The sequence below is a fragment of the Notechis scutatus genome, chromosome 2 (assembly GCF_049901735.1).
Source record: "Notechis scutatus isolate UNSWTSFEM ecotype Mainland chromosome 2, rNotScu1.2, whole genome shotgun sequence".
Classification (NCBI taxonomy): domain Eukaryota; kingdom Metazoa; phylum Chordata; class Lepidosauria; order Squamata; family Elapidae; genus Notechis; species Notechis scutatus.
This window is the reverse complement of record NC_142010.1, coordinates 115,564,133-115,588,177: the sequence shown is the minus strand read 5'-3', so window position 1 is coordinate 115,588,177 and position 24,045 is coordinate 115,564,133. Positions and strand designations below refer to the sequence as shown.

The 24,045-nt window shown below is 39.7% G+C and overlaps 1 protein-coding gene across 6 annotated transcripts in view; it reads left to right on the top strand.

Moving 5' to 3' along the window:
- The first annotated feature begins 4,536 nt into the window (after positions 1–4,536).
- The window catches only part of TMC6 (transmembrane channel like 6), a 34,079-nt gene continuing 14,570 nt past the window's right edge, over positions 4,537–24,045 (top strand). The window contains exons 1-12 of one of the 6 annotated variants that reach the window (XM_087953972.1): positions 4,551–4,652; positions 9,920–10,096; positions 10,423–10,665; positions 12,077–12,201; positions 14,446–14,568; positions 14,719–14,877; positions 16,339–16,444; positions 16,603–16,696; positions 17,563–17,817; positions 20,129–20,322; positions 21,213–21,357; positions 22,667–22,819. In XM_087953972.1, the coding sequence (XP_087810098.1) occupies positions 10,610–10,665; positions 12,077–12,201; positions 14,446–14,568; positions 14,719–14,877; positions 16,339–16,444; positions 16,603–16,696; positions 17,563–17,817; positions 20,129–20,322; positions 21,213–21,357; positions 22,667–22,819 (1,410 nt within the window). In that variant the 5' untranslated portion in view covers positions 4,551–4,652; positions 9,920–10,096; positions 10,423–10,609. Of the gene's footprint in view, positions 4,653–5,926; positions 6,112–8,649; positions 8,875–9,919; positions 10,097–10,325; positions 10,666–12,076; positions 12,202–14,445; positions 14,569–14,718; positions 14,878–16,338; positions 16,445–16,602; positions 16,697–17,562; positions 17,818–20,128; positions 20,323–21,212; positions 21,358–22,666; positions 22,820–24,045 lie in introns of those variants that run through there. The other 5 variants (XM_087953968.1, XM_026667302.2, XM_087953970.1 and 2 more) reach the window with 5 other exon arrangements.

The following is a 24,045-nucleotide window of genomic DNA, read 5'->3' as shown; positions in this document are numbered from 1 at the left end:
AAAAAAAGAGAGGATTTACAATGACTTTATCTGCTGATGAACTGAGAGAGGAATATGGCAAAATAAAGAAAGACGATGTGGGAGAAATTTTTTGCTTTTTAGAAATGGCGCTTGCTACTTATCAGCAAATACAACAATTGATGGAAGAAGAAGAAGAAGAAGAAGAAGCCATCTTTAACGAACCCACAGAGTTGATTAAGAAAGGAAGGAGAAAGAGAGGGGAAAAAGGATATAAGACTTAAAAAATATCTAAGAAAGTGAAAAATAAGATGCAAAATCAATACAAGGCTAGAAAGCAAATGGAAAGAGAAATACAACAGAGAGGGGAAGTTAAGGGGGGTAAAAAGACCAGATGGGATAAGACAGGGAGGAAGAAGGGGGGAAAGGCCACAAGGGTATGAAACAAGATGCGAAAAAGAAATGGTTTTTAGGGACAAAGGGTAATATAATTTTGTTTTAAAAGGATTCTGCAAGGTACATAAGATAGTATTGTAGTATTTGTATTAGAGATAGAAAATTATAATTTTATAAGACTTGAGTAAAGACTAAAATATTAAAGGTTTAATAATGGTAGAATTTAAGATTTAATAAAATATTAAAAGGAAGGTTTAAAATACTTAGTTTAAATATAGATTTTAATTGACTATTGTGTGGATGTTAGTATGAATATATTATTGTAATATTTGTTTTTGAAATAGATAATTGGAATGTTATGAGATTTAATGTTTAATTATATATTTAATTATGTTATGGATTTACTATTTTCTTTTGTAAGCAGTATGTACTAAGCAGAATCAGATAGGGAACTTGGTGTTACCTTAAATGTTAATTTAGAGGTGCGATGGAAAGGCATCATACTTTGATTTGGGATTTCAGGAGAAATTCTTTTATTTTATTATGGGGAATGAGATAAATAGACAATTGGAAAAGAATGGACAAAGGATAGAAATATAATGATTTAAATTAAGATAATAAACAAAATAGAATTAAGAAGAGTGGAAAGTGGGGAGAAGTTATAAAGAAGACACAGAATGGTAATTAAGATAGGTAATGGCATATAAGATGAATATGAATTTAATTGAAGTCCATACAAAGAGAGGTAATCCGGGGCCAAGCTACTTTTTTGAAAAAGAAGTTTTACTTTATGTGTTTTGTGTGTGTATGTTTATCTGAGATTTAATAAAACCTTGGAGGAAAGCGGAGGAGAATAATTGCAAACAAGACAGAGGGAAATATGAATAGGATAACTAAATTTAAAGAGAAGAAATGATAGTGTTAAAAGATATTTAAGTAGAAATGGGATATATTAAAATCACACTGTATAAAATAATGTATTATCTGCCTTGTAAAAATTTACAAGGGAAAGAGGTTTAATGTCTACAAGGTTTATGTTTTGTTTGTCTTTAAAAATTAATAAAATTTGTTTCAAAAAAAAAAATATTGGCTGAAGCTTTGGAAATAACAGAAGAGAAGATGATGGATGGAATAGATGAGGTTTATTGAGTCTTCACAAGATACGCAATGAGAAATAGCCTACCAAGAGAAGTTCACATCAGATTTACAAAGAAAGCCATTAAAACGCAAATATTGCAAGTGGCAAGAGAGAAAACATTGAAATATAAAGATAAGGAGATTGTGGTTTTGAAATAAGTACCCAGAAGAGTGAGAGAGATGAGAAGAGAATACCGATTCTTGACCAAATTGCTACTTAAAAAAGAGGTGAATTATAGATGGCTGATTCCAGAAGGTTTAATGTTCACATGGCAAGAACAGAGATACAGAATTGATTCAATTGAGAAAGCTGAATCATTTTATACAGAATTTTTCAGGGGGAAAGAGGAAGAGGCAGAAAAAGAAATTTCACTAATTGAATTCCAAGAGGACTGCCAAATGACGACTGAAAAAGAGGAAGGTGCAGTAGGTGGAAAGGAGGAAGCCAAAGAACAACGTGAACCAAGATCCACGAGAGCTGCCAATCCTAATTATAAAATATAACCATGGAAGAGAAAAAAACTGATTACAATTAATATAAATGGACTTAATTCAGCCATTAAAAGAAGGAAATCTTTCCATAAATTAGAGAAATTAAAATATGATATAATCTGCCTACAAGAAGTACATATTAAAAAGCAATATGAACAATTGTTGATACAGCCAAAACTAGGGAAAATATTTACCTCCTTGACACAATGCAAGAAAAGAGGAGTGGTTTTATATATTAAAGAGACTATTCCAGCGAAATTGATTCATACTGATGACAACGGAAGAATACTAATGGTGGAAATAATGGATAATAATACGAAAACACTCCTGATTGCAATCTATGCCCCGAATGATAAACAAGAAGAATTTTATAAAAAATTACATATCAAAATAATTGAACTGGACTATGCTAATACGATGGGAGATTTTAATGAAATTGTAGACAACAAACTGGACTATACAGCACAGAAAACAATAAAGCAAAACAGAAAGACTCTCCCTAAATCTTTTTTTAATATGATAGATGAAATAAACTTAAAAGATACATGGAGAGAAAGAAATGCTAAAATTAAACAATACACCTTCTACTCAAATAGACACTTTTCATGGTCCAGAATAGATATATGGATGTCAAAAAATTCTAGCATGAGTTTAGATGTTGCATGCATAGAAGCCTTTCACCCAATCATTGCATAGCTAAAGGTTAACTAAAGAGCTTGAGGAAATATTTCAGGTTATAGTTGCCAGACTTTAATTCATAAATCCATTCTGATTAGTATAAAACTAATATTGGCTATAGTTAGACATACCCATTTTAGACATTGACATTAGCCCTGTTACAGCTGCCACACACCAAGTAGAAATGTGGAAGTATTTAAATAGTAACTATGAAGCATATTATTGTTTGTCTACTTCTCATCCCCCACCCTGCCATTCTATGTTTTACACCCAATTAAAATATTCCTTTTAAGTTTCTTGGAGGAACAAAAACTTAAGATTTGCCAACCCTGATTTTAAATATGAAGGAAAACTATGAACATGCTTTCCTTCTGAAGAGCTTCCTATCATAAACATAAATCACCGGATCATTTTTAATTACAGACTAGAAGGGAATTTGCTATTTTAGTTTGATGCTCAGCTGTTTTGCTTTGCAATAAGTGCCATTTTGGGGGAAGAATGGTTTTATACTATCACACTTTTTAGAAGTAAAAATAACAAAATTGGCATAACCATAAATCTTCCTGATCTCTAGCTGTCAGCTATAAGTTGTTTTTAACATAGTTTATATACACTATTGCAATACCTTACCTGCAGTGAGTGCTAAATCATCCAGGTAGTTGTCCTGGTCTGTTTCCCACCCCCATCCTGTTTTTTGCTTCTATCATCTTTGGGTTCAATATTTTCTTAGCTTCAGGTCCATCTGATTTTCTATACTAAAAATAAATTTATAGAAGTTTACAGACTGTACTACCCATTCCAAAGTTACTTTTATTTTTAAAGAGAGCTTATCTGGCCCTAAATGAGTCCTGCAAACTTTCTTAAAGATGATGAGCAGTGACAATCATAGGAGTTCTGTAGTATGTTAATTATCATAATGGCCTGGTTCACAGTGTCTAAACAGACTTGGGAGTTGACAAGGAAACCTCCAGGGAATACCATGTCTGTAGCCAAGCTTGGGAAATTGAAAAAAAAAAACATCCCAGAAGACGGCCAGTGCAAGCCATCCTTTATTGTTGCCAAGAAACTACATATCTATTTCTGTGAAGATACCAGGAATCAAGCTCAGCTCAAAATTAATTTATATGGATCCATTTCCAGGAGAAATCAACTGCTATAGGCAAGGAGTTTCCCTGTAGGAAAGAAAAAAAAGCGGGGGGAGAATATCTGCTTACAGGGCTTTTTTAAAAGGAGGCAATACATCACTTAATTCAAACTCTTCTGAGAATGCCGTAGTGCTCCTTTTACTCTTCTGCTAAGAACCATTCTAGTCAAATATTTTAAATAATTATTTTTTTCTCATTATAACAAATGAAAATATTACATGTAACATTTGTAATACTCAATCCATCTTGTCTTTTCTGATGTATGGGATCCACAGCTTCTGCTCTATATACAAAACCAATGTCCATTCTGACTGGTCCTTATGCACATACGAAGGAGCTGGAAAGAAGTCGCCAAGAGAAGACCACTTTGAGAAAAGATTACCTTGATGATGACTTTGATTTTTCAAACTTGGCAAGATGTGTGGACTTCCAAGTCCCAGAATTTCTGGGTTAGCAAGGGGGTTGAAGGCCACACATCTTAAACTTACAACCTTGAAAAACATTCACCTAGAAGTTGTAGAAGCCTCCTGATAAGAGTAGTTGGTCTCGCTGGATATGAATGAAAGTTACTCATTTGTGCAGAGGAAACTTTTTTCTTCTCGCAAGCAGTTTTCCGTTTCAGTTGTCTAGAACTTAAAAGCAACCCTAAAAGCACCTTTCCTGCTCCAGTAGGTTCTTCAGGAAAAAAAAACAAAAAACTACAGCTCCCAAAATCCTTTGTTGTTCAGGTGAAGCACGGGGTGTGTTCTAGCCGCCGGGACTGGGATTTCCTTTGGAGAAAGAAAGTTTTCTTGGTGTGAAGAGGAGCCCTTTAACCTGATTAAACTTGGAGGAATAACTTACAAGGTGAGTGGAAAAGATAACCTGATGTAACTGTAGAGCTATGTCGTGATTCCGGGAGTTGTAAAAAGACTATTTGGTAAGGTCTTACATTTTCTCGCACGTTTTACAATTGTTTATTTGTAATAATCGCGGGGGTCTCTTGGTTGCAAATTGGGGCCTGAATGTGATCTCCGTTACTCCGATCGCTATCCTGGATCTCAGAAATTCCATTGTCCAACGTAGGATTTGCTGCAGGCGGGAAAATCACCCGAGGGACGCGGCTACAAAGATTCCTGCGTGGAGTAATTGACCTTGTGATTCTTTCTCACACCCACGAAGCTGCTTGTAGAAGTGAGGCCCTGGTCCTGGAGGGGTCGAACCATGAAGCAGACTAAAAAGTCTAATGAATGAAAGAACGCACTAAACATGATCTTACTTTCTTTCTAATGCATTCCGAGCCCCAAACACAAATACATAATAAGCACTTGCTATTTGGCCCAGAGAAAATCAATTACGGTATTTAATTGTAGGATCCTAAGGTATTGGATTCAAATGAGGCAGGGTTTTTCATTTTAAAATTTCAGCTTTAAAATAGTACGTCTTTCTACCTTTTGAAAATCTGAACGGGGCAATAGAAGCACTAGCTATAATGTAGAGTCAAATCAAAAGAGGCAAGATTTTAACGGGGAGATCTCTCTGGAAAAACTGGGTCTGCTTCTTTACGATAAAATATCACTTATTACAACCCACATACTGCATAATTTACTCCTAGTAAGAAGTTCAAGAAGAAGTGGTGCTTCTCGCTAAATATAGATCTCTTGGGTCATAGGTCTATTATGATAAAAAAAAAATGTAAAACTCTGCAGAATCCTCAGAAACAAGAAAGCACTGACATTTCTGGACTTTAAATTTTACTTATAATGAAAATGAGCCTGTTGCCTTTTCTGAATAAGTCTATGTTTTGTACTGTAGGATTAGGTTTGCCTCATTTTTTTTCATCATTCCCTCCAGAAGAGCACTTTTAAGCAAATAAATAAATAAATAAAATTTAAAAATGCTAAGGTCCTGATCAAGTTTAAACACCAATAATTGTAATAATCTTGCTCCCAGATAAATAGGCTGGGATCTTCAGCATGAACATGAGTAGAAGAGTTGCTGGAAAAATCATTTTTCTTTCTTAACCCTTTTGGGATCATGCCCCGATGTATCAGAGAGTTCATTTTAAGGAGGTGGCTGCCAAGAATATGCCCAGAGAAAAGGGAGGGTGGAAGATGAGACAGCAGGCTGGACTACTTGGCACAGCGGGAGCAAAAAGCTTGGGTTATGCAGCCTGTCCATTCTTCCGAAGCTGCCTGAATGAGAGAATGTAAAGGAGGGTTGCCATCAGCCAGTAGAATAGGATGCTCTTGATGGAGGCAGTGTTTTACTTTGGGACCATGACATATTTCAGGAGCTAAGGTGGCCTTTGGACAGCCTTGTGTTGGTAAGTAACCAGGCTGTAATTTTTATTTTGAGGAATGAGCTACCAAATGCATTAAAGATATACCCGACCAGCTTTCTTCCTATGTTTTTCTTTGATGGATATAGTACTGAGCTGCCGGAGAAATTGGCAGAATTAGGAAGAGACAACCTCCTGTGAGGTCATTTCCCAGCTTTCTGATGGAAGCCAGTTTGTTGGGTGATAACTTTTGTATCTTCTTATCCAGTTTTCTTCTTTCTCCTGCAACTGTGCTTTATGATTAAGAATTCCTCTGGGCCATACCAAAGATACTGGCAAAAATATAGAACTGCAGTGAGGTTATTCTATGAGGGTTGAAATATTTTTGTTTCACCACACAATATATGGTGGAATAAATTAATGAAAATATAATATGTCTAAGCAAAACATATATTTTCTCTTTAGTCATTCTCTTGTTCCTGCACACTATTTTTGTAATGTGCGCATGCACTCATGAATGGGAGAATGATCTAGGGCAATGGGCTGGCTGGATGAATCCAAATTGGCTCCTTAGAGCTCAGCAGCGACCATGCCAATTATAAATTCTTCCCTGGTGTGGCTACCAATAAATGATCCAAAATTCATTGAGATTTGGGTTACACCAACTAGTATAAATGCTGCCAATGATCTTCAGTTGTAGTTTGTTTCTGAACTGAGCAAAACAATCTGGTCTGGGTTTTTAAGAGAGAAAACAGTGTGGCTCACTAGCAAATTGGAGAAGGGCGGGGGAGGACTATGAATCTTATAAACTCATGATATATATGCATGGCAAAACACTTGAAGACACCCCCTCAAAAAATAAATACTATTGAAATGGGGAAAGTACAGATAATTGTTATTGTGCAGATCAATGGTCACCTGGGTAGATATCCTCCAAAGCAGACTGAAGAAAGTATACACATCATCTTGAATGGCTTAGACAGTGATAAAAGTTTTGCTATTCAGTTGAATTGGTGCCAAAGCAGGACAAAAGGCTTCTAATTCATTGGAAAGGCGGGCAGCCATGACGGGCAAGCAAATGCATTTCATGCATATCATTTACGCAGCAGCTGGCTCCTTGCATTCTGTGGAACTGAAAGAACAGGAAGCTTGACATTTATATGTAATCCCTATGCCAATCTGCATGATGGGCCTGCTGGGGTAACGGGTTATAAACTGAACTTTCATAAAAAAAGAAGAACCCAACGCTGCTCATATCAAACATGAAGCATTTTAGAGCAAATGTGGGCAGCTCTCTTGACATCCACCTTATCCATCTAACGATTTGTTTATATCCTACTTAACTTAAAACAATAAATGGAAATTGAAGTGGTGCAAAGAAAAGTGCCAGTATCTAGCTGCAACTGTAGTTGCCTAAAAGCTGTTTAAAAAAAATGGTGGGTGGCACCATTGAGGGAGGTGCACACGGTTAAAAAAAAGATTTTCTCTATCGCTGCTACTGTTGAGTTGCTCCTGGACATCCTTGAGTCAGCAGAAAACTATTCAGACTGCCCCTGGCAATGTCATAATAAGCCGAAAAGTACTAATTTAACCAAGTACAGCTAAAGGTGACTTATGACTGCCTCATCCATGGGTTGGGAATAAGATAAAGGCAGTGTCATGGAACATTGCAGAAAAACCAGTACCAGAGTATGCTGGATCTTTGGTTAAGTGAAACCACCAATCAAGTGTAGGCTCAAACTCCAAAGAAATCCCTATCCAGTATGGTGGCTGGGGAATTCTGGGAGTGGAAATCCACTCATCTTAAAATTGCTAAGGTTGAGAAACATTGACGGAGAGGTTTGCTCAGAAAAAACCAAGGAGGTGATAATAGCAGAATAAACCAATGGATAGCTAGGAAAATAAAGAAGTGGAGATGATTCACTGAACAGGAATATACCTGTTTCACCTGATCCGTTCGTCTTTCTGTTCTCCAAACATCTTGGCAGACCAAAATTTGTGGAGAGACAATTCATTCTCCCCAAGTCTTTCTTCCTGTGAGAACTAGTGAGTGGGTGGAATTGTTTTCCTTCTCCATGAAGAGTGTTCCAATATCTAACAGGTTGCACAAAGAACGGGGGTGGGGTGGGTGGGTGTGTCAACCTCTTCTCCAAAGCATTTGAAGGCAGGATAAGAAGCAATGGATGGAAACTGGTCAAGGAGAGAAGCACTTAGAACTAAGGAGAAATTTCCTAACAGTTAGAACAATTGATCAGTAGAAGAACTTGCCTCCAGAAGTTGTGAATGCTCCAACACTGGAAGTTTCTGAGAAGAGATTGGACAACTATTTGCCTGAAATGATATAGGGGTCCTACCTGAGCAGGGGGTTGGACTAATAGACCTCCAGGGTCCCTTCCAACTCTGTTATTCTGTTAAGAATGGGATGCTTTCCTTGCTTCCAGAGATGAGCAGGATTGTTCTCCCAGCCATCTCCTGGATGTGAAAAGACATTCCATATAGAGCAGGGGTGTTCAACCTTGGCAACTTTTAAGACTTATAGACTTCAACTCCCAGCATTCCCCAGCAAGTACTGGGGAATTCCTGTTTGGCTCATTCTTTACTGGATGTTTTCCTTCATACAAGAGGACTGGGAGAGCCATCAACTCCAGGAAAGAAAGAAAGTTCCAGAGTTTTGCTGCTGCCTGATTTGTTCAGCAAGGATGACAAAGGTTGCCTAGCTGAGGCCCAATATGTTAAAAGTTTGGAATATCAAGAACTAGTAGCTCAGGCTTCAGGATTTTCTGAAAATCTTAAAACAGCATCTGTTAGGTAAGCTAAATTTGCTTTTCTTCTGTTGCCACACCCTTAGTTCCCCAAAGCCGTGACTCTCTCTAGCTTTGTTTACCCTTGTGTACTTTGGGATCAGGAAAACATTAAGGCTCTACAAAGCACTGAAAGCTGCTACTTCACAACAATCTTTGTCCTGAAGCTGTTACTTAGCAGGAGCTGGCTTCCAATTTTTGCAACGGGGAGGTGAGAATACATAACAAGGCTTGAGGATTTGTGTTTCAGAAGTTTGAGTTCCTTCAGAAGTTTGGATTCTGTCTTTATCCGGTTGGAACAAAGACGTCTGATAGTCCATGTTCAACCTCTGGGGTGGACCATCCTTGTCCCTGTATCAGAAGATAAAAATATGCGACGTATTGTTGCAAGCTGCAGTTAAAATCACATTTTTTAAATTATTAAAACGGGTCAAGACTGGTTTGCTGCTGTCTTTTTCTTGCCATTTTAATGAGGTTTTATTTTGCCCCACCCTGCATGACAAGGTGGTCCTAAGAGGTCCTAAGATCTCCCAAAAGTCAGATATCTCAACAGCCAGAGTATGGGACCTTTCCTAAATGGAATGATAAATAATGTGGGAGAGTTCAGACTGAGAAGCAGAAGTGGGTTTTTTTTCTCCCAGTCAAGAGCTGTCCTGGTCAAGATAATTACTTAGAGTATGTACTGACCTTATGCTGAAACCACAAGTTTATAATTTCTAAAAGCAAAGATGCCATAAATTTCTTTGGTATCAGTATAGCAAAGTACTAGCGTCTTCTAAAGAAAAACAAAATATCTTCCTGAATACAGTAAAAGCATGTCATAACTCTTGCTGAGCTAAGCGGCAGGGAACAAACCAGACAGTTTCCTGGTGTTGAACCCCGACAGGATGCTTTGTTTTGCAACAACCTCACTTCCTTTCTTCATTCTTCTCATGCTCTATTGAGAGTTTGAGCCCCTTGAACCTGCACAGCCAGTGGTAGAAACAAACTTCCTGTCAGGCAGGAAGCTTGGTTGCTTCATTTGCTGGTGTTCACTCACATTCTTCTCTCAGGAATGCAAGAACTGGGTTTTACTAACCCTTGGAAGCCAAGCCCATCCTGGAGTATTGAAATGCAGGGTTACTTATCTCCCTTAGTGATATAGCTGGGCTGCTTGACAAGGATTGAGATAGTCAAGAGAAACTTTATGTTAAGTCTTCTGCTAGTGAAACTCAGAGACGCACCTGCAGGTAAGTGCAAGGGAGCTTCCGCTTTCCTTTGCAGAAATGATTTTCTTTTCTACTATAAGTCAGAGAAGTACGAAGTTTGAGGGCCAGCAGCTATGTTTGCATAGTCTGAAATGCAGGCATCCAGCCTGAATTGCAGCCTTTGTCTCGACCTTGTTTTCCTTCCTTTTTGTGTGATTTGCTCACAGCGGACCAGGCAGCTCTTGAGATACACACTTTCTAAATCTTGTAGGAGGAGGAGGCAGGAGAACCCAATACAGCTCTGTGTGTCTGAAGTTGTGTTCTTTATAGGCTTGAACATTGTGGCCTGCTGTTTTTTTGATCTTGAGAGGGAATAAGAAGACATCAGATATTAGACCACAGTCCGAACAATTTGTTAGAAGATGTAGAGCCTGAATCGTCTCAATGGAACCAGCTTCATGTGATATTGATTCTTTCCGTAACCTGCATTTGGAAATGTGGTGGAACTGAAAAGTGCAGAGACCAGCAAATTACTTGTGGAGTTATTTATCAAAAATGTCCCACACTGTGACTTTCACCTTTCAGGACCTTGAGAATGGAGACCCTGCCAGGTGAGTGTGGTTCTTTTTTAAATAAGCACATTTTTAAAAAGTATATAGGAACTGAATTCATTCCTGCCTTAGAAAAAGAAAGCATGTCATCAGATGGTTAGAGTCCTTCCAAATTAGGTACAAAGCTGAAAATTAGCACGTATTGATTTCAAAGCAAAACTCCCTTTTCAAAAGCCTGAAAATAAGACTTTTTTTTTCTATATTGAATTATCAGAATACTACAATTAGAATTCTTGTTATCATAAAGCATGGGGAGGAATGTTGGTATGCAGGAGTTCTGTTGCCTGTTTATGAAAGCTGGGGAGAGGAGTTTCCAGTAACAAATACAAATCATTATCAACATTGGAAAAAAAGTTGAAGGGCTATTTATATGCACTGATGATGTTACCTAGTTTGGTAATAAAATGTTTGCAAGAAAATCACCAAGCTCAGAGAGCACCAGGGACCCCAAAGTTCAACCCTGAGCTACAAAAATTCTCTACTATTGGGACTATTTATAATCTCCAATGTAGATCCTTGGGAATGAGTGGGTAGTGCATAAATTGCCCTACCATGATTTCAGTTATTCTCAGAATAGTCTACAGTGTTAGGAAAATATTAGTCATTGCTTCTAAATGTTTTGAATATCGCTGCCTTAAATCTGACCTTAAGACATACGAAACATGTTTTGTCCATTATTGAACCATATGGTAGTAAGATCCACAAATTATTATTAACAGAATTTTAGCCACAGAGATCAAAAGTACAGGATTTATATATTACAAATCCTGTAAGAGACAGGAATTGATTCATTCTACCTCAATATTTGATTGTTGGATAATCATTATTTCCCTAGACTTAGGACATAATATACCAGAACAGAATACGGCTATGTAATAAGAATTTACAGAATTCAGATGGAAATATGTTGACATTTTAATTAAATTAGAAATAAAAATGGAACAATAAAATGCAATTACTAGAGCGCTAAAAGATATGATGCTGAGATTAATCTCTACCTTACAAAACTACTTTCCAATGTGTAATAATCCAGACTTAGTTGTTTGTTTGTAGTTTATTGTTTAAACATATAAGGCTTTGGTTTCACTCTCATTATGTAGATCTCCTGGGTGCCCATTAGCAGATGCTTACATAAGCTCTGAAGGCCCAGAGGGGAAGTTTTTGTAAATCATATTTGATGACGTGGTTAGTTATTCTCCATCCCTCTTATGCATTGTTTGTGTCTTAGACTCTGTCATGATTTGCTATAAGAACTGTAATGTTCTAATATGTTTTGCCTTCTGCCATTTAGTACTACATATTCCCAACTACTAACTAAATCCCATGTGAAGTTGGTGAGATGTTAGAGGCTGTTGTTTTAGGGATCCTGTTAATGAAACAGTTGGGCAGACCATTTATCTCTTCCCCACAGCCAAGACCTAAGTCCATATGATGAAGGGGCCGTGCATGATTCCTTCCACCAGCTAATTAAGGAGCAGAGCAGTTTGGCTGAGCAAGAGTTGGTAGAGATGCAAGATCTGACTAAGAGGAGCAAAGGTAAGTCAAACCACGTCTATATAGCACAGAGACTTCCTTGTAATTATCAGGAATATTCAATTTGTAGGTAAATAGTTGGGGTAGAGGAGAAAGTTGTGTAACTTTTAAATGGTATTTCCTGATTTTTCTTCAGAAAACAATGTGAAAAGGCTGTGCAGTCTGATGTTACAGCTTTTAACAAAGTGTGGATGAAGAGAAAGCAATTTCTTTCTTTTCAATCATTGTATCTCTGTATAGCCAGCACTTACAGCTAAACAAAAATCCTTGGCTTCTTAACTACGTTTAACAACTCTGTTCACAGTAAAAAGTAGGATGAAAAACAAACGCATGATCTCACTTTATCCTCACAACCATCCTGTCTGAAAGATTGGCTTCAGAGACAGTGAAAGCTCCCCAATACGTTTATAGCCAACATGGATTTTAATTTGAAGTAATAATACTGACCTCTGTCACAAGATTAACATGATACTAAATAAGATAACTGAAACAGCATTGCAGATAGCCTAGAGAGTGATAGGTCAGATCAAAATAAGAGAATTAACCAAGATATGGGATCCATGAGTGAGCAAGAACCAAGACTATAGGGGGAACCCCTCCACCCAGGATGAACTCAGCCAATACAGAAAACACTGTTTATCTTCTTTCCCTGTCCTTTAGGACCCAGTGGCTCACTGAGAGAGCTGGGTCAAGCTAGGGCATGAATACATTTTTCTGAGAATATTTTTGCAGGGTAGCATTAAAGGATTATTTGCCAGTGGAGGCGGTTGACATGCAATATTATGGCACATAATCCTTGATGGAAGAGACAGAATGATAGAAAGTCCTTGTTTAGAAACTGCCTCATTTAGTGACAATTTGCAATTACAATGGTGATGAGAAATATAGAATAACAGAGTTGGAAGGGACCAATCCCTTACTCCAGCAGAAGACCCTATGCCATTCCAGATGGCTTCTTAAAAACTTCCATTGACCCACAACTTCTGGAGGCAATCTCTTCCACTTGCTGTAATATTTTGTCCATATCTTCTTGAAATTACCGAGGCATCTTCCTGCCATGATCAGCAGACTATGCGGAAGAGGCAGGGGTGGGATTCTACTTGTTCGGCCTGGTTTGGGCAAACCAGTAGCTCCAAAGATCAGCTGGGAGCGTTCACTCCGAAAATCAAGGTATTTCCTTCCCCCTCCCCACCAATCAGCAGTTTTCCAAAGATCATCTGTGTTGCGCAATTTAGATTAGCTAGAAAGCAGGAAATCGTTGGATTTCTTGCTTTCTAGCTAATCTAAATTGTGCGGCACAGCTGATTCCCCCTCACTGTTGTACTGCTTCTCCCAGGAGGCTTCCCTGAGGCCCAGGAGGCAAAAACAAACAAACAAAACCCACACCCTCCCAGTCACATGACCACCTGGCCATGCCTACCTGGCCACGCCTATAGAACTGGAAGTTAAAAAATTTGCATCCCACCCCTGGTTCACTTCATGAGGCAGCTGCATTCAAATACCTGAAGCAGAACTTAAATGATTCATACGTCCATTAGGAAAGTGAATGTTAGGATGGTATTTGCCTCCCGATCAAAATCTAAGAATATTATTTTCCTCCCCTTCAAAACAACTCATTTGTGTGATTCATATAAAGTGAGCCGTGGTGGGGCAGTGGTTAAAGTGCAGTATTGCAGGTTAGCTCTGCCCACAAGCAGGAGTTTGATCCTGACGGGGCTCAAGGTTGACTTAGACTTCTATCTTTCTGAGGTCGGTCAAATGAGACTCAGATTGTTGGGGACAATAGGCTGACATTGTAAACTGCCCAGAGAGTGCTGTAAAGCACGATGAAGTGGTATATGAGTAAGTGCTTGCCAAGAATTTTACCTCATTGCTCTAGAGCTGATTTTGAGCATTTTATTGTTATGTTATTTGTGAAGCTTGGGTCTGGAGTTTTTTTGTTTTTTTCTGAAAACACAGAAACTGCCTGTACACAACTGTATTGGCACAAGGATCTCTGCCCTGTATAAACAGCAGGGAGTGATTCAGTCCACCTGGTAATCTATCATGTTACAAATATTTGCTGTAGGAAACAGTAAAATAAATTTAGAATGACTGTCTAAGTTGTTAGGGAAAAACATGCTCATTTGGGGAATGGCCACAACAGAAAGAAGAAGGGAAGATGTGGAGATTCCAGTTTTGATAGGACAGTTCATAGCAACTTGGCAATGTAGAGAGGCTGTATCTGGGCCATTTCTTTTTCTCCAGAAAACCTGGTTCATTCCTCAAATCCAACTGGAACTTGGAACCCAAATGCACAGCTGGTTGAGCACCCTGACTTCTCTTCCACCACACTGCGCATCCTTGCGAATATGCCCAGCCGGACTATTGGTGAGTTGTGATGCTCCCCTGTGGCCCCAGTCTACTTCTTTCTATGAAGAAGAATTTCCAGATAGGCCATGTGAAATGTGGGAATTAGCATAGAGGACGATTCTTTTCCCCCCCTCCGTGGTGATAGTCTTTCTTCCCTTTCATTTGCAGGACGCAGCAGAGGAGCCATTCTGTCCCAGTATTGCAACCGCACTGCCAGACGACGGCGTCGGAGCAGCCGTGCTCCTCTCCAGGAAGTATCCCGTTCTGCACGGCCTAGTTTTCGACAGATATCTCTAGAGTTGGATTCCAGTTACAGAGAAGAAGACCGTAAGTTGACTAAAAGGGTAGGAAGAGGCCTGCTAAGCAGAGAAGTAGTGCAAGAAAAATAGAAGTGTATATTTAAGTTATTGTGCAGTTATTATGAGTAGCAATAACAATAGCACTTAGATTTATATATTACTTCACAGTGCTTTAAAGCAATCTCTAAGCAGTTTTCAGAGTCAGCATACCTTACCTCATTTTACCAACCTCGGAGGGATGGAAAGCTGAGTTAACCTTGAGCCAGACAGGATCGAACTTCTGGCAGTTGGCAGAATTAGCCTGCAATACTGCATTCTAACCACTGCATCCCACAGCTCTTCTTTATCACGGAGAAATCATCTTGATCGTTCTCAGTATATAATCCAGCCATCCAGGCATTGTAATCGCTCAGTGTTTCTCACAAAATAGTGATGAATAGAATAGAATAGAATAGAATAGAATAGAATAGAATAGAATAGAATAGAATAGAATAGAATATAGAATTCCTTATTGGCCAAGTGTGATTGGACACACAAGGAATTTGTCTTGGTGCAAATGCTTTCAGTGTACGTAAAAGAAAAGAATATTTACAATATTTAACAAAATATAAAATAAAATATTTAATAGTTACAACATGTCCTGCTCAATGGAGCAGCTGGTCATCTTTGACTGATTTTACCAAACCCAAGGAGGTACTTAGATGAGAAAACTCTAGAGAGCGAAGTTAGGAAGTATTCAGGGAGAGGAAAACTAGGAATGTATTCATGAAGTCCTGAAGAGTCAAGTTTGATTTGGGGGAGGCCATGATAATATTGCTCAGTTAGAGACGGAACAATAAAGACCTCCAAAAGACCTGAGACTGAGAGTAGTACCCTGCCTCCTTTATTTAACCTGCAGAGATGACTGTGTCAGGGTTCTTTTCTTGGTCAGCTTTGCCATGAAAGGCCACAATATGTTTGCTTTTAAGAGAGAAGGTCCGTTTCTTTTTTCACTTTCCTGTACCTTTAAAAGAAAAAAAGGTGATCCTAATCAAAAGTGGGGGACGTGGCTCAGTGGCTAAGGCGCTGAGCAGTTTGGGGGTTCGAATCCCTAGCTCTGCATAATGGAGTGAACTCCTGTTACTTGTCCCAGCTTCTGCCAACCTAGCAGTTCGAAAGTATGTAAAAATGCAAGTAGAGAAATAAGGACCACTTTGGTGAGAAGGTAACAGCGTTCCGTGTGCCTTTGGCATTTAGTCATGCTGGCCACATGTCCACGGAGATGTCTTTGGACAGCGCTGGCTCTTCGGCTTTGTAATGGAGATGAGCATCGCCCCCTAGAGCCGGAAATCACTAGCATGTATGTGCAAGGGGAACCTCTTTACCTTTACCTTTAATCAAAAGTGGAGGAAGGAAAGCATCCTTTTTCTTTTCTGTAATCCAAATGTTTGCACTGGAGATGCAGCTGGGCTGCCTGACTTCTGACCTCACCTCTGCACTTCTTCCATAGCCAAGTATATTTTGCTGGTCAAAGAACTCCAGAACCTGCCAGTACATCAACGCAATCACATGCTGCAGATGATGCCGCTAAGCTTGGCTGAGAAGCGCAGACTCAGGTGAGTGCCTTTAATCCTTGTTAGTGTTCTGGCCCTAAGCTGCTTTTGGAGGATAGAATCTTACCTCACTGCTCTCCCTCCCAAAAACAACTTTTGCTATGTTTTAAGTTCACTTCTCCCCCTCCCTCTCCTCCCCTCCCCCCCCACCTCTCTTACAGACAGGATTCAAGTGGGCATTCAGGCACCTTGAGGAAACCCAAGCCAACGGGTCGCTTGTCTTACTGCAGCTGGATTAAATACCACATCCTCATAGTAAGCCATGTACCCCACTTGACTTTTATTGTGGCAGGTGAGAAATAAGTAGACTCGGAGGAGACTACTATGAGAAAGGAAACTTACTGGAGTCTTTCTGTGAAATTTGTGACTCTTCAGAGAGTTGGGAAAAGTATCCTGGAAGGTCTTTTTGTCAACTCTTGATATACTTATCAAGAAGGCATTAGCAAGTTTTAGGAGGATTTTTCTAGGTCACTGCATTGAATATGAAGCAGGGGGTTTGCTGTTTGCCAAATTCTGGTGAACAGGATGGGAAAAGTGGCTTTTGGTTCAAACAGGCTCAGAAAAATAGACTAGAGCTTTTGGGAAAATAGGAAAAGGGGCTGCTGTGGTCTCCTTGCCAAGAAATATAACTTGCCAGGCAAATAGAAATAATTCCTACTTGGAGGCGTGGGATGTTTCTTCACTCCAGTGGATGCAAATCCTTCTGTTCAGCAATCATTTTTATAGCACGAAAAGGAGGCGAAGAAGAAGTATGGCACTCCTTTTACCATCTGAATTCCTGGAAGACTTCTCTATCCACATATTTTAATGATTTTTTGCTAATAGTGTTCTGGGCTTGAAAAAGAGTCAATTAGCACACTTTTCCATTGTGCTAAATGTTGTTTCCGACATTTAATTTTTTGCAATGCTCCCTTCAAGGAGGTAATTGCCATCCCTATTTCTGCACAATAAGACTTGAGAGAGTTTCTCGTAATGAAGTCTGGGGTGACATGTTTTCTGATACATGTTGGACTACGCTATTATTTTCTGTCAGATAAAAGGGATTGGATAATTACTCCCAAGTCGTCCTCCTGCCATGTTTTCATCTGAAGTTGACTCTACTGTATCCATTTTTCTTGCAGGGCTTCCGGAATTTTTGGTACAATCTGCTGTCCTTCGTTCCTATTCTCCAGCCCTGGCATTATTCCCTCAAGGAGATCAGTGGCCGCTTTGGCTCTAGCATCCTCTCCTATTTCCTATTCCTCAGGACATTGCTCTTCTTCAATCTCTTTATGTTCCTCATCCTGCTGGTCTTTGTAGTTGTTGTGCAGGCTGCTTTCCCTTCTGCCATACCCAACAGCGTGGCTTTCACAGGATCGGATCTCTTAACTGGAGCAGTGAGTATTCCTGAAATCCGATAGCTTTCCTTTACTAACAGAACTACTCAACAGAGTGTATCACTAGCAGTTGTGAATACTTAGAGTGACATATTTTCCTCTAATCCATCCCGTTGCACAGCAGAAATGTTTGCTTTGCCCATGAAAAGATAGTTAAAAAATCCAGATAAAGCCTGATTCCTGCACTATGAGACAAAATGGGAAATATATAAGCTATTGGTGTCTATCAATTTTGCCTTTGACTTTCAGTCCATAACCTTCTACCAGGGTCAAACTTATGCTTGCCAATCTAACAGATTAAATTGCCATAGTGAACTACACACCTATTTACTTTTAGTCTGTCGCAACATGTCTGGATGGTTGGTAGATACCTGTTCACTACTAGTGCTTCTACTTGTAGTCTATATTCTGGAAATGTGAACTTGTCCAGAAACAAAAGAATACAGGAAATCCCCAGATTACAAGCATACCTTTAGCGAATGTTTGAAATTACGCAATAAGCGCTCCCTAGTGTTTACGAACAAGTCCCGAAACTACAAATCTTATAGCATCACGGCAGTTGTTTGCCCTTATGAACAACTGCAAAGGCTCTGCAACATTTGTCCTGAATGTTGCAGGCAGAAATGGAGACCTCTGGAGGTCTCGTCCAGCATGTTGCAGGCCAAAATAAAGGTTCGGAGGGGCCCCTCCGAAGCTCCATTTCAGCCTGGAAAGTGGCAGAGGAGACCTGCGGAGGCTCAAATGGAGCTGCAGAGGGGTGCACACAACTGAGAGCCTGGAGAGGAGACTGCTTACTAGATCTTCGCATTATAAGAGACCCAGTGTGGCAGTTTGGGTGGGGGGAAAGCAATTGTGGGGAGCATGAGATATTTCAATGGTTCGGGGAGGCCTTGGGTAGTCTTAGTCAGGCGGCCTATTCCATCACTACCCCCACCCCCCAGCCTTCTGCACCCTCATGTGCACTTAACGAGGCTTGCATTTGATTAACAAATGTGCGGCCGAAAGGAGGGAGTGATCCCTTTCAAGGTATGTGATTCACTCCCATGAATCCTTGGGTTATGAATAGAATGGGCTCCATTACGTAGAATAGAATAGAATAGAATAGAATAGAATAGAATAGAATAGAATAGAATAGAATAGAATAGAATAGAATAGAATACTTTATTGACCAAGTGTGATTGGACACACAAGGAATTTGTCTTGGTATAAATACTCTTAGTATACATAAAGAAAAGGTACATTCATTAAGAATCAAGAATCATAACATATAACACTTAATGATAGTCATAGGGTACAATCAACAATCAAATCATACTAGGAAACAGTCAATATAAATCGTAAGGATACAAGCAACAAAGTTACAGTCCTACAATCACAAGTGGGAGGGGATGGGTGATAAGGAGTGATGAGAAGATTAACAGTAATAGTACATTTTGTAAATAGTTGAACAGTGTTGAGGGAATTATTTGTTTAGCAGAGTGATGGCTTTTGGGAAAAAACTGTTCTTGTGTCTAGTTGTTCTGGTATGCAGTGCTCTATAGCGTCGTTTTGAGGGAAGGAGTTGAAACAATTTATGTCCGGGATGTGAGGGGTCTGTAAATATTTTCACAGCCCTCTTTTTGACTCGTGCAGTATACAGGTCCTCAATTGAAGGCAGGTGGGTAGTAATTGTTTCTTCTGCAGTCCTAATTATCCTCTGTAGTCTGTGTCTGTCCTGTTGGGTTGCAGAACCAAACCAGACAGTTATAGAGGTGCAGATGATAGACTTAATAATTCCTCTGTAGAACTGTATCAGCAGCTCCTTGGGCAGTTCGAACTTCCTGAGTTAGCGCAGAAAGAATATTCTTTGTTGTGCTTTTTTGACGATGTTTTTGATGTTAGGTGTCCATTTTAGGTCATGTGATATAGTAGAACCTAGAAATTTGAAGGTCTCTACTGTTGATACTGTGTTGTTTAGTATTGTAAGAGGTGGTAGAATGGGAGGGTTTCTTCTAAAGTCTACCGCCATTTCTACGGTTTTGAGTGTGTTCAGTTCCAGATTGTTCCGGTTACACCACAAGGCAAGTTGTATAACCTCCTGTCTGTGCATTTGTAACTCGAGGACTACCTGAAGTGTTTGGAATAGCCCAAGGGGTATAGTTACTTCTATGTGATGTTGGCATCTCTGTAAGACCACTTCCATGAATAATCTGTGGCTGTGATTTTAATAAAGAGTGAAATATTTCAGTATGGTTTCAGCCAGGGCCATCTTCAGGAAAGGATAACCCTCCAAAGGATCCAAAGGATTGACAATAATGTATTTTCTTCACAGGGCTACTTCAGTCACACTCTGATGTATTATGGTTACTACAGTAATTTCACACTGAATGCCCCTGATGCTTCTGAGGCTAATAGCACCCATTACAGGCAACACACGCGCAGCCAGATGTCCTACAATATGCCTTTGGCTTACCTCTTTGTTACTGGAAGCGCCTTCTTTGGAATCTGCTTTCTCTTGATCTACAGGTGAGATGAGATGCCTACTATCTTCCCTTTGCCTAAGAGCCCAGCTGATCCTTTCCTTTCTGCCTGGGATAAGACTCGCCTTCCTAAATGCATTTAATGTGTACTTGCACCCCTTTCAGGTAGGATTTAAATAAACATGACTTTCATCATTACCCCAAGTGGTTTCCTCCTACCTATCCATATTTATTTTTCTTGGCTGTGATTCTCAGCACCAGGGAGAGGAAGCTCTGCTGCTCACCCAGACTTTCGTATTTCAAGAGCCCTGCCCATCTGGACCAAGAGCAAAGGATTGTGGGACAGCTTAGTGGAACCAGAATATGGGATCGCCACTAAGAAAATAAAAGAAATGGTTTCCCAGAAATTAGCCTCACTGAATTTGTGAGGGATCTTATTTCTACAACGTAGGATTATACTTGCAAATCTTGTGTAATTTACACATACGTTATTTGAACATAAATATTGTCGATTGCTTCAAAACAATTTCAGACTTCTTAATGTGATCATTTAAAAGAGGGTTTAAATAATTAAATAACTTGATATTCATCATTTTCAAAATGCCATTTTCCCCCCCAAGAAATTGATATCAAATACTTTAACATTTCTGTTACAGGAATAGGTAACGATATTCCTATTATAGCTTTTCCAATGTTCTTAGCAATCTTGCCTCAGGCAATTACTCAAATTTATAATATGAAGCTTACTACAATCTTACGCAGGCATACCTGCCTATTAAATACAGTGAAATTTGCCTATAGCCCTGCCAGTCTTTCCACCAGACAGTTAATTCCATGTTTGAGTGACCACAAAGGCTCTTCCTTGGAGAACAGTTTAAAATTGATGCTTGTCTAACCAGCAAGATACTGATGGCTTTTCCCCCCCCCTCCTCATAGCGTGTCTCACTCCTTTGGGGAAAGTTACCGTGTAGGCAGTGCATCAAGTAACCTGGCAGTCAAAGTCTTCTGTTCCTGGGATTACAAAGTGACTCAGAAACGCTCAGTCCAACTCCAGAGTGAGAACATTCGCACCCATCTGAAGGTAAGTGCTGAACAGAGCTGTGCAGTCTGTGAAAATGGAAGAACTAAATTAACTGGGAAATAAAATCTCTAGGGTTAGTGGAACAAGAGAATAGAAATGAGACATCAGAGATTTATTTGAGAGTACATTTGAAAGATAGGGTGCAGTGTCTTTTAATGCTGAATACACCCAAATCTTCATTTTCACCAAAGTTTCTGCAAGTAGGTTAGCTATCAATTCAGGCTGCCATCCTGCCTGTTGCTACAGCCCTAGTGTGCAAAGGAAGGGGAGTAATCCCAAACTTCCCATTATACCCTTTGGCTGAATGCTTACAGTGTTTCAAGTTAAGTTCTAATCTAATTGGATGCTTGAGCTATTTTCTTCTTCCTTTTATGGCTAACTAACTCAACCATGCTAGCGATAGTACCATCCTGTGTGGTGCCAAAAATGTTTATTGCCCTTCATAATACAGGGCATTTTACTGAACAAGAATCAAACCTACTGCCCTGAACCTATGACATTCCCTGTCTCAACTACAGTGAGGACAAAGGAATTCTACCTGCAAGTAATAAATAGTCTTAGTGCATTTTACAGGGGGGACAAGAGAAAAACGGAGCGGCTTGTATGTACCAGTGTGCCTCTTCATTCTGAATCTGTAGGCGGAGAGAGCAATTTGCAGCTTTTGGCCTCTGCAAGCAGTCAGATCAGTCCTTCGGCAAGAAGCTATCTGCCCCTTACTTGGCAGGTCGAGTAGGGGAGAAGGGTGCAACTGCTAGTGATATGTCACTGACTAGATTATACTGCGTGGAAATTTGATCTTCATACCAACAACAGCAACAACAAAAATTTCCCACCCTGTCTGTTTAGCAACAGAGAGGACATGGGCAGAATAGGAAACCTGGCTTATTCATACTCAGTGGCGAAGCCTTCTCAGAGTCGTAGTACTGAGCATTAATAGAGAAATGTAGATTGCCTCCAAGGTAAGACGTTACATTCCCTAGAGGTTTCAATATAATTCGCCTGAAGCTTGTCTTTTCCTGTAATTGCCTATTTTTGTTTGCAACACATTCCCACTTAAAGCCCACAGTTCACTTTTGAAGCTCTAGTCCCTCTCCAGAGGTTTCCTTTACGAAAAATCAGTGCTGACTTCTCATTCATTGAGAATCTTCTTATGTTTAAGACGTAATTGTACTGTTATACTTTCATGATTGAGTCACGTGCTTAATCCCTTTTAATCATAAACTGAGCTCTCTCCCCCCTTCTCTCTCTCTCCCCCCCACCCACACTCTCTCTGTGTATGCATCCTGTTTTTCTTCTCTCTTTTTTTCAGGAGTGTCTGGCTGAGCAGAGGCTGGAATCCTGTTTAAGCTTTTCTAAGAAACTGCAGGAACTCGTAATCTTGCTGGTGGCCTGGACTGTATCCCTGAGCACTGTTGCAGGCACTGCCATTGGTATATACTACTTTTCTGAATACGTACACAAGGTATGTGGTATATGGTTCCCTGATCAGATACCTGCTCCTGCTTCCTGGGAGAGATTCATGAGAATGAGGTCATTTTCTGCAGCCTCTGAGAAAGGCAAGTCAAAACAGGCAAGATGGCGGTTGCAGCAGGAACATACAAAGGGGCAGGAATTCAGCTGCATAGCTGCAAATGCTGTCTTGCCTGTTTCTATCCTTCCTGGGAGATGCCACTGCTCAGGACACTTATACCAATAGCAGTAAGTCTTGAATTCATGCATTTACAGTACATATTGCCATAAGCACCTATCACAAAATCTTGCCGCCCCCCCCATCCCCAAAAATCTGCACAGGTTTGTCCAGGCAATCTCTGAAAATAAGACACAATTAAACTGAAGAAAAAAAATTAACAACAATGTTCATGGTCGGAAAGCTATTATTGGACAGATTAAAATGTAATTTTTACATCAATGAAGAAAATAAATGCATGTAATAGAGCATAGGTCAGGGTTGTAATAGAGTGATCTTTCCCGACGTTGCATTCTCCAGCCATATTGTTTTCTTGTTCCCATCGTCCTCAGCCAACATTTCATGCTTGCTTTGGCTGATGGGAGTTGTAACTATAGAGAACAAACACACTGTGGTTATACCTGGCTTCTATAAAATAACAATTATTGCGAATGAAATTAAACTCTTAGTTTCAACAGAAACATAATTGGGGCCAAGAGCATTGAGCTACCATCAGCCATCTCAACTGCAGTGAAAGAAGCTCCTTTTCTAAGATGACTGTATCAAATAATCAGTAGTTCTTCAGTCATCATGGAATTATGGCACATGCTCTGCTAACTTATTACGGCCCTATAGGGATTTGAGCAAAAGTTCCATTTGAGGGGAAATCTCCATGTTCCATATTGACAGTTCCATTTGTACTGAATGTGGACATTTTCCTGGTGGTTTCATGCATTCTTTGGGCATGTAATGCAATCGAGTAGCCAGGCAGCATAGTGCACTGATTAAGATGTTGGACATGGACCAGGGTAACCATATCTCAAAAGTCTGCTCAATCATGGAGCTCATTGCATGACATAGAGCCAATCACCTTAGCCTATCCCGATTGGCTTACAGTATGGTGTGGGGAAGCTAGTTTGGTCTAATGGTTAACACACCAGGCTAGAAAGCAAGAGATTGTGAGTTCAAGTCCCACCTTAGCCATGAACGCTATCTAGCTGATCTTGGATCAATCAATCTCT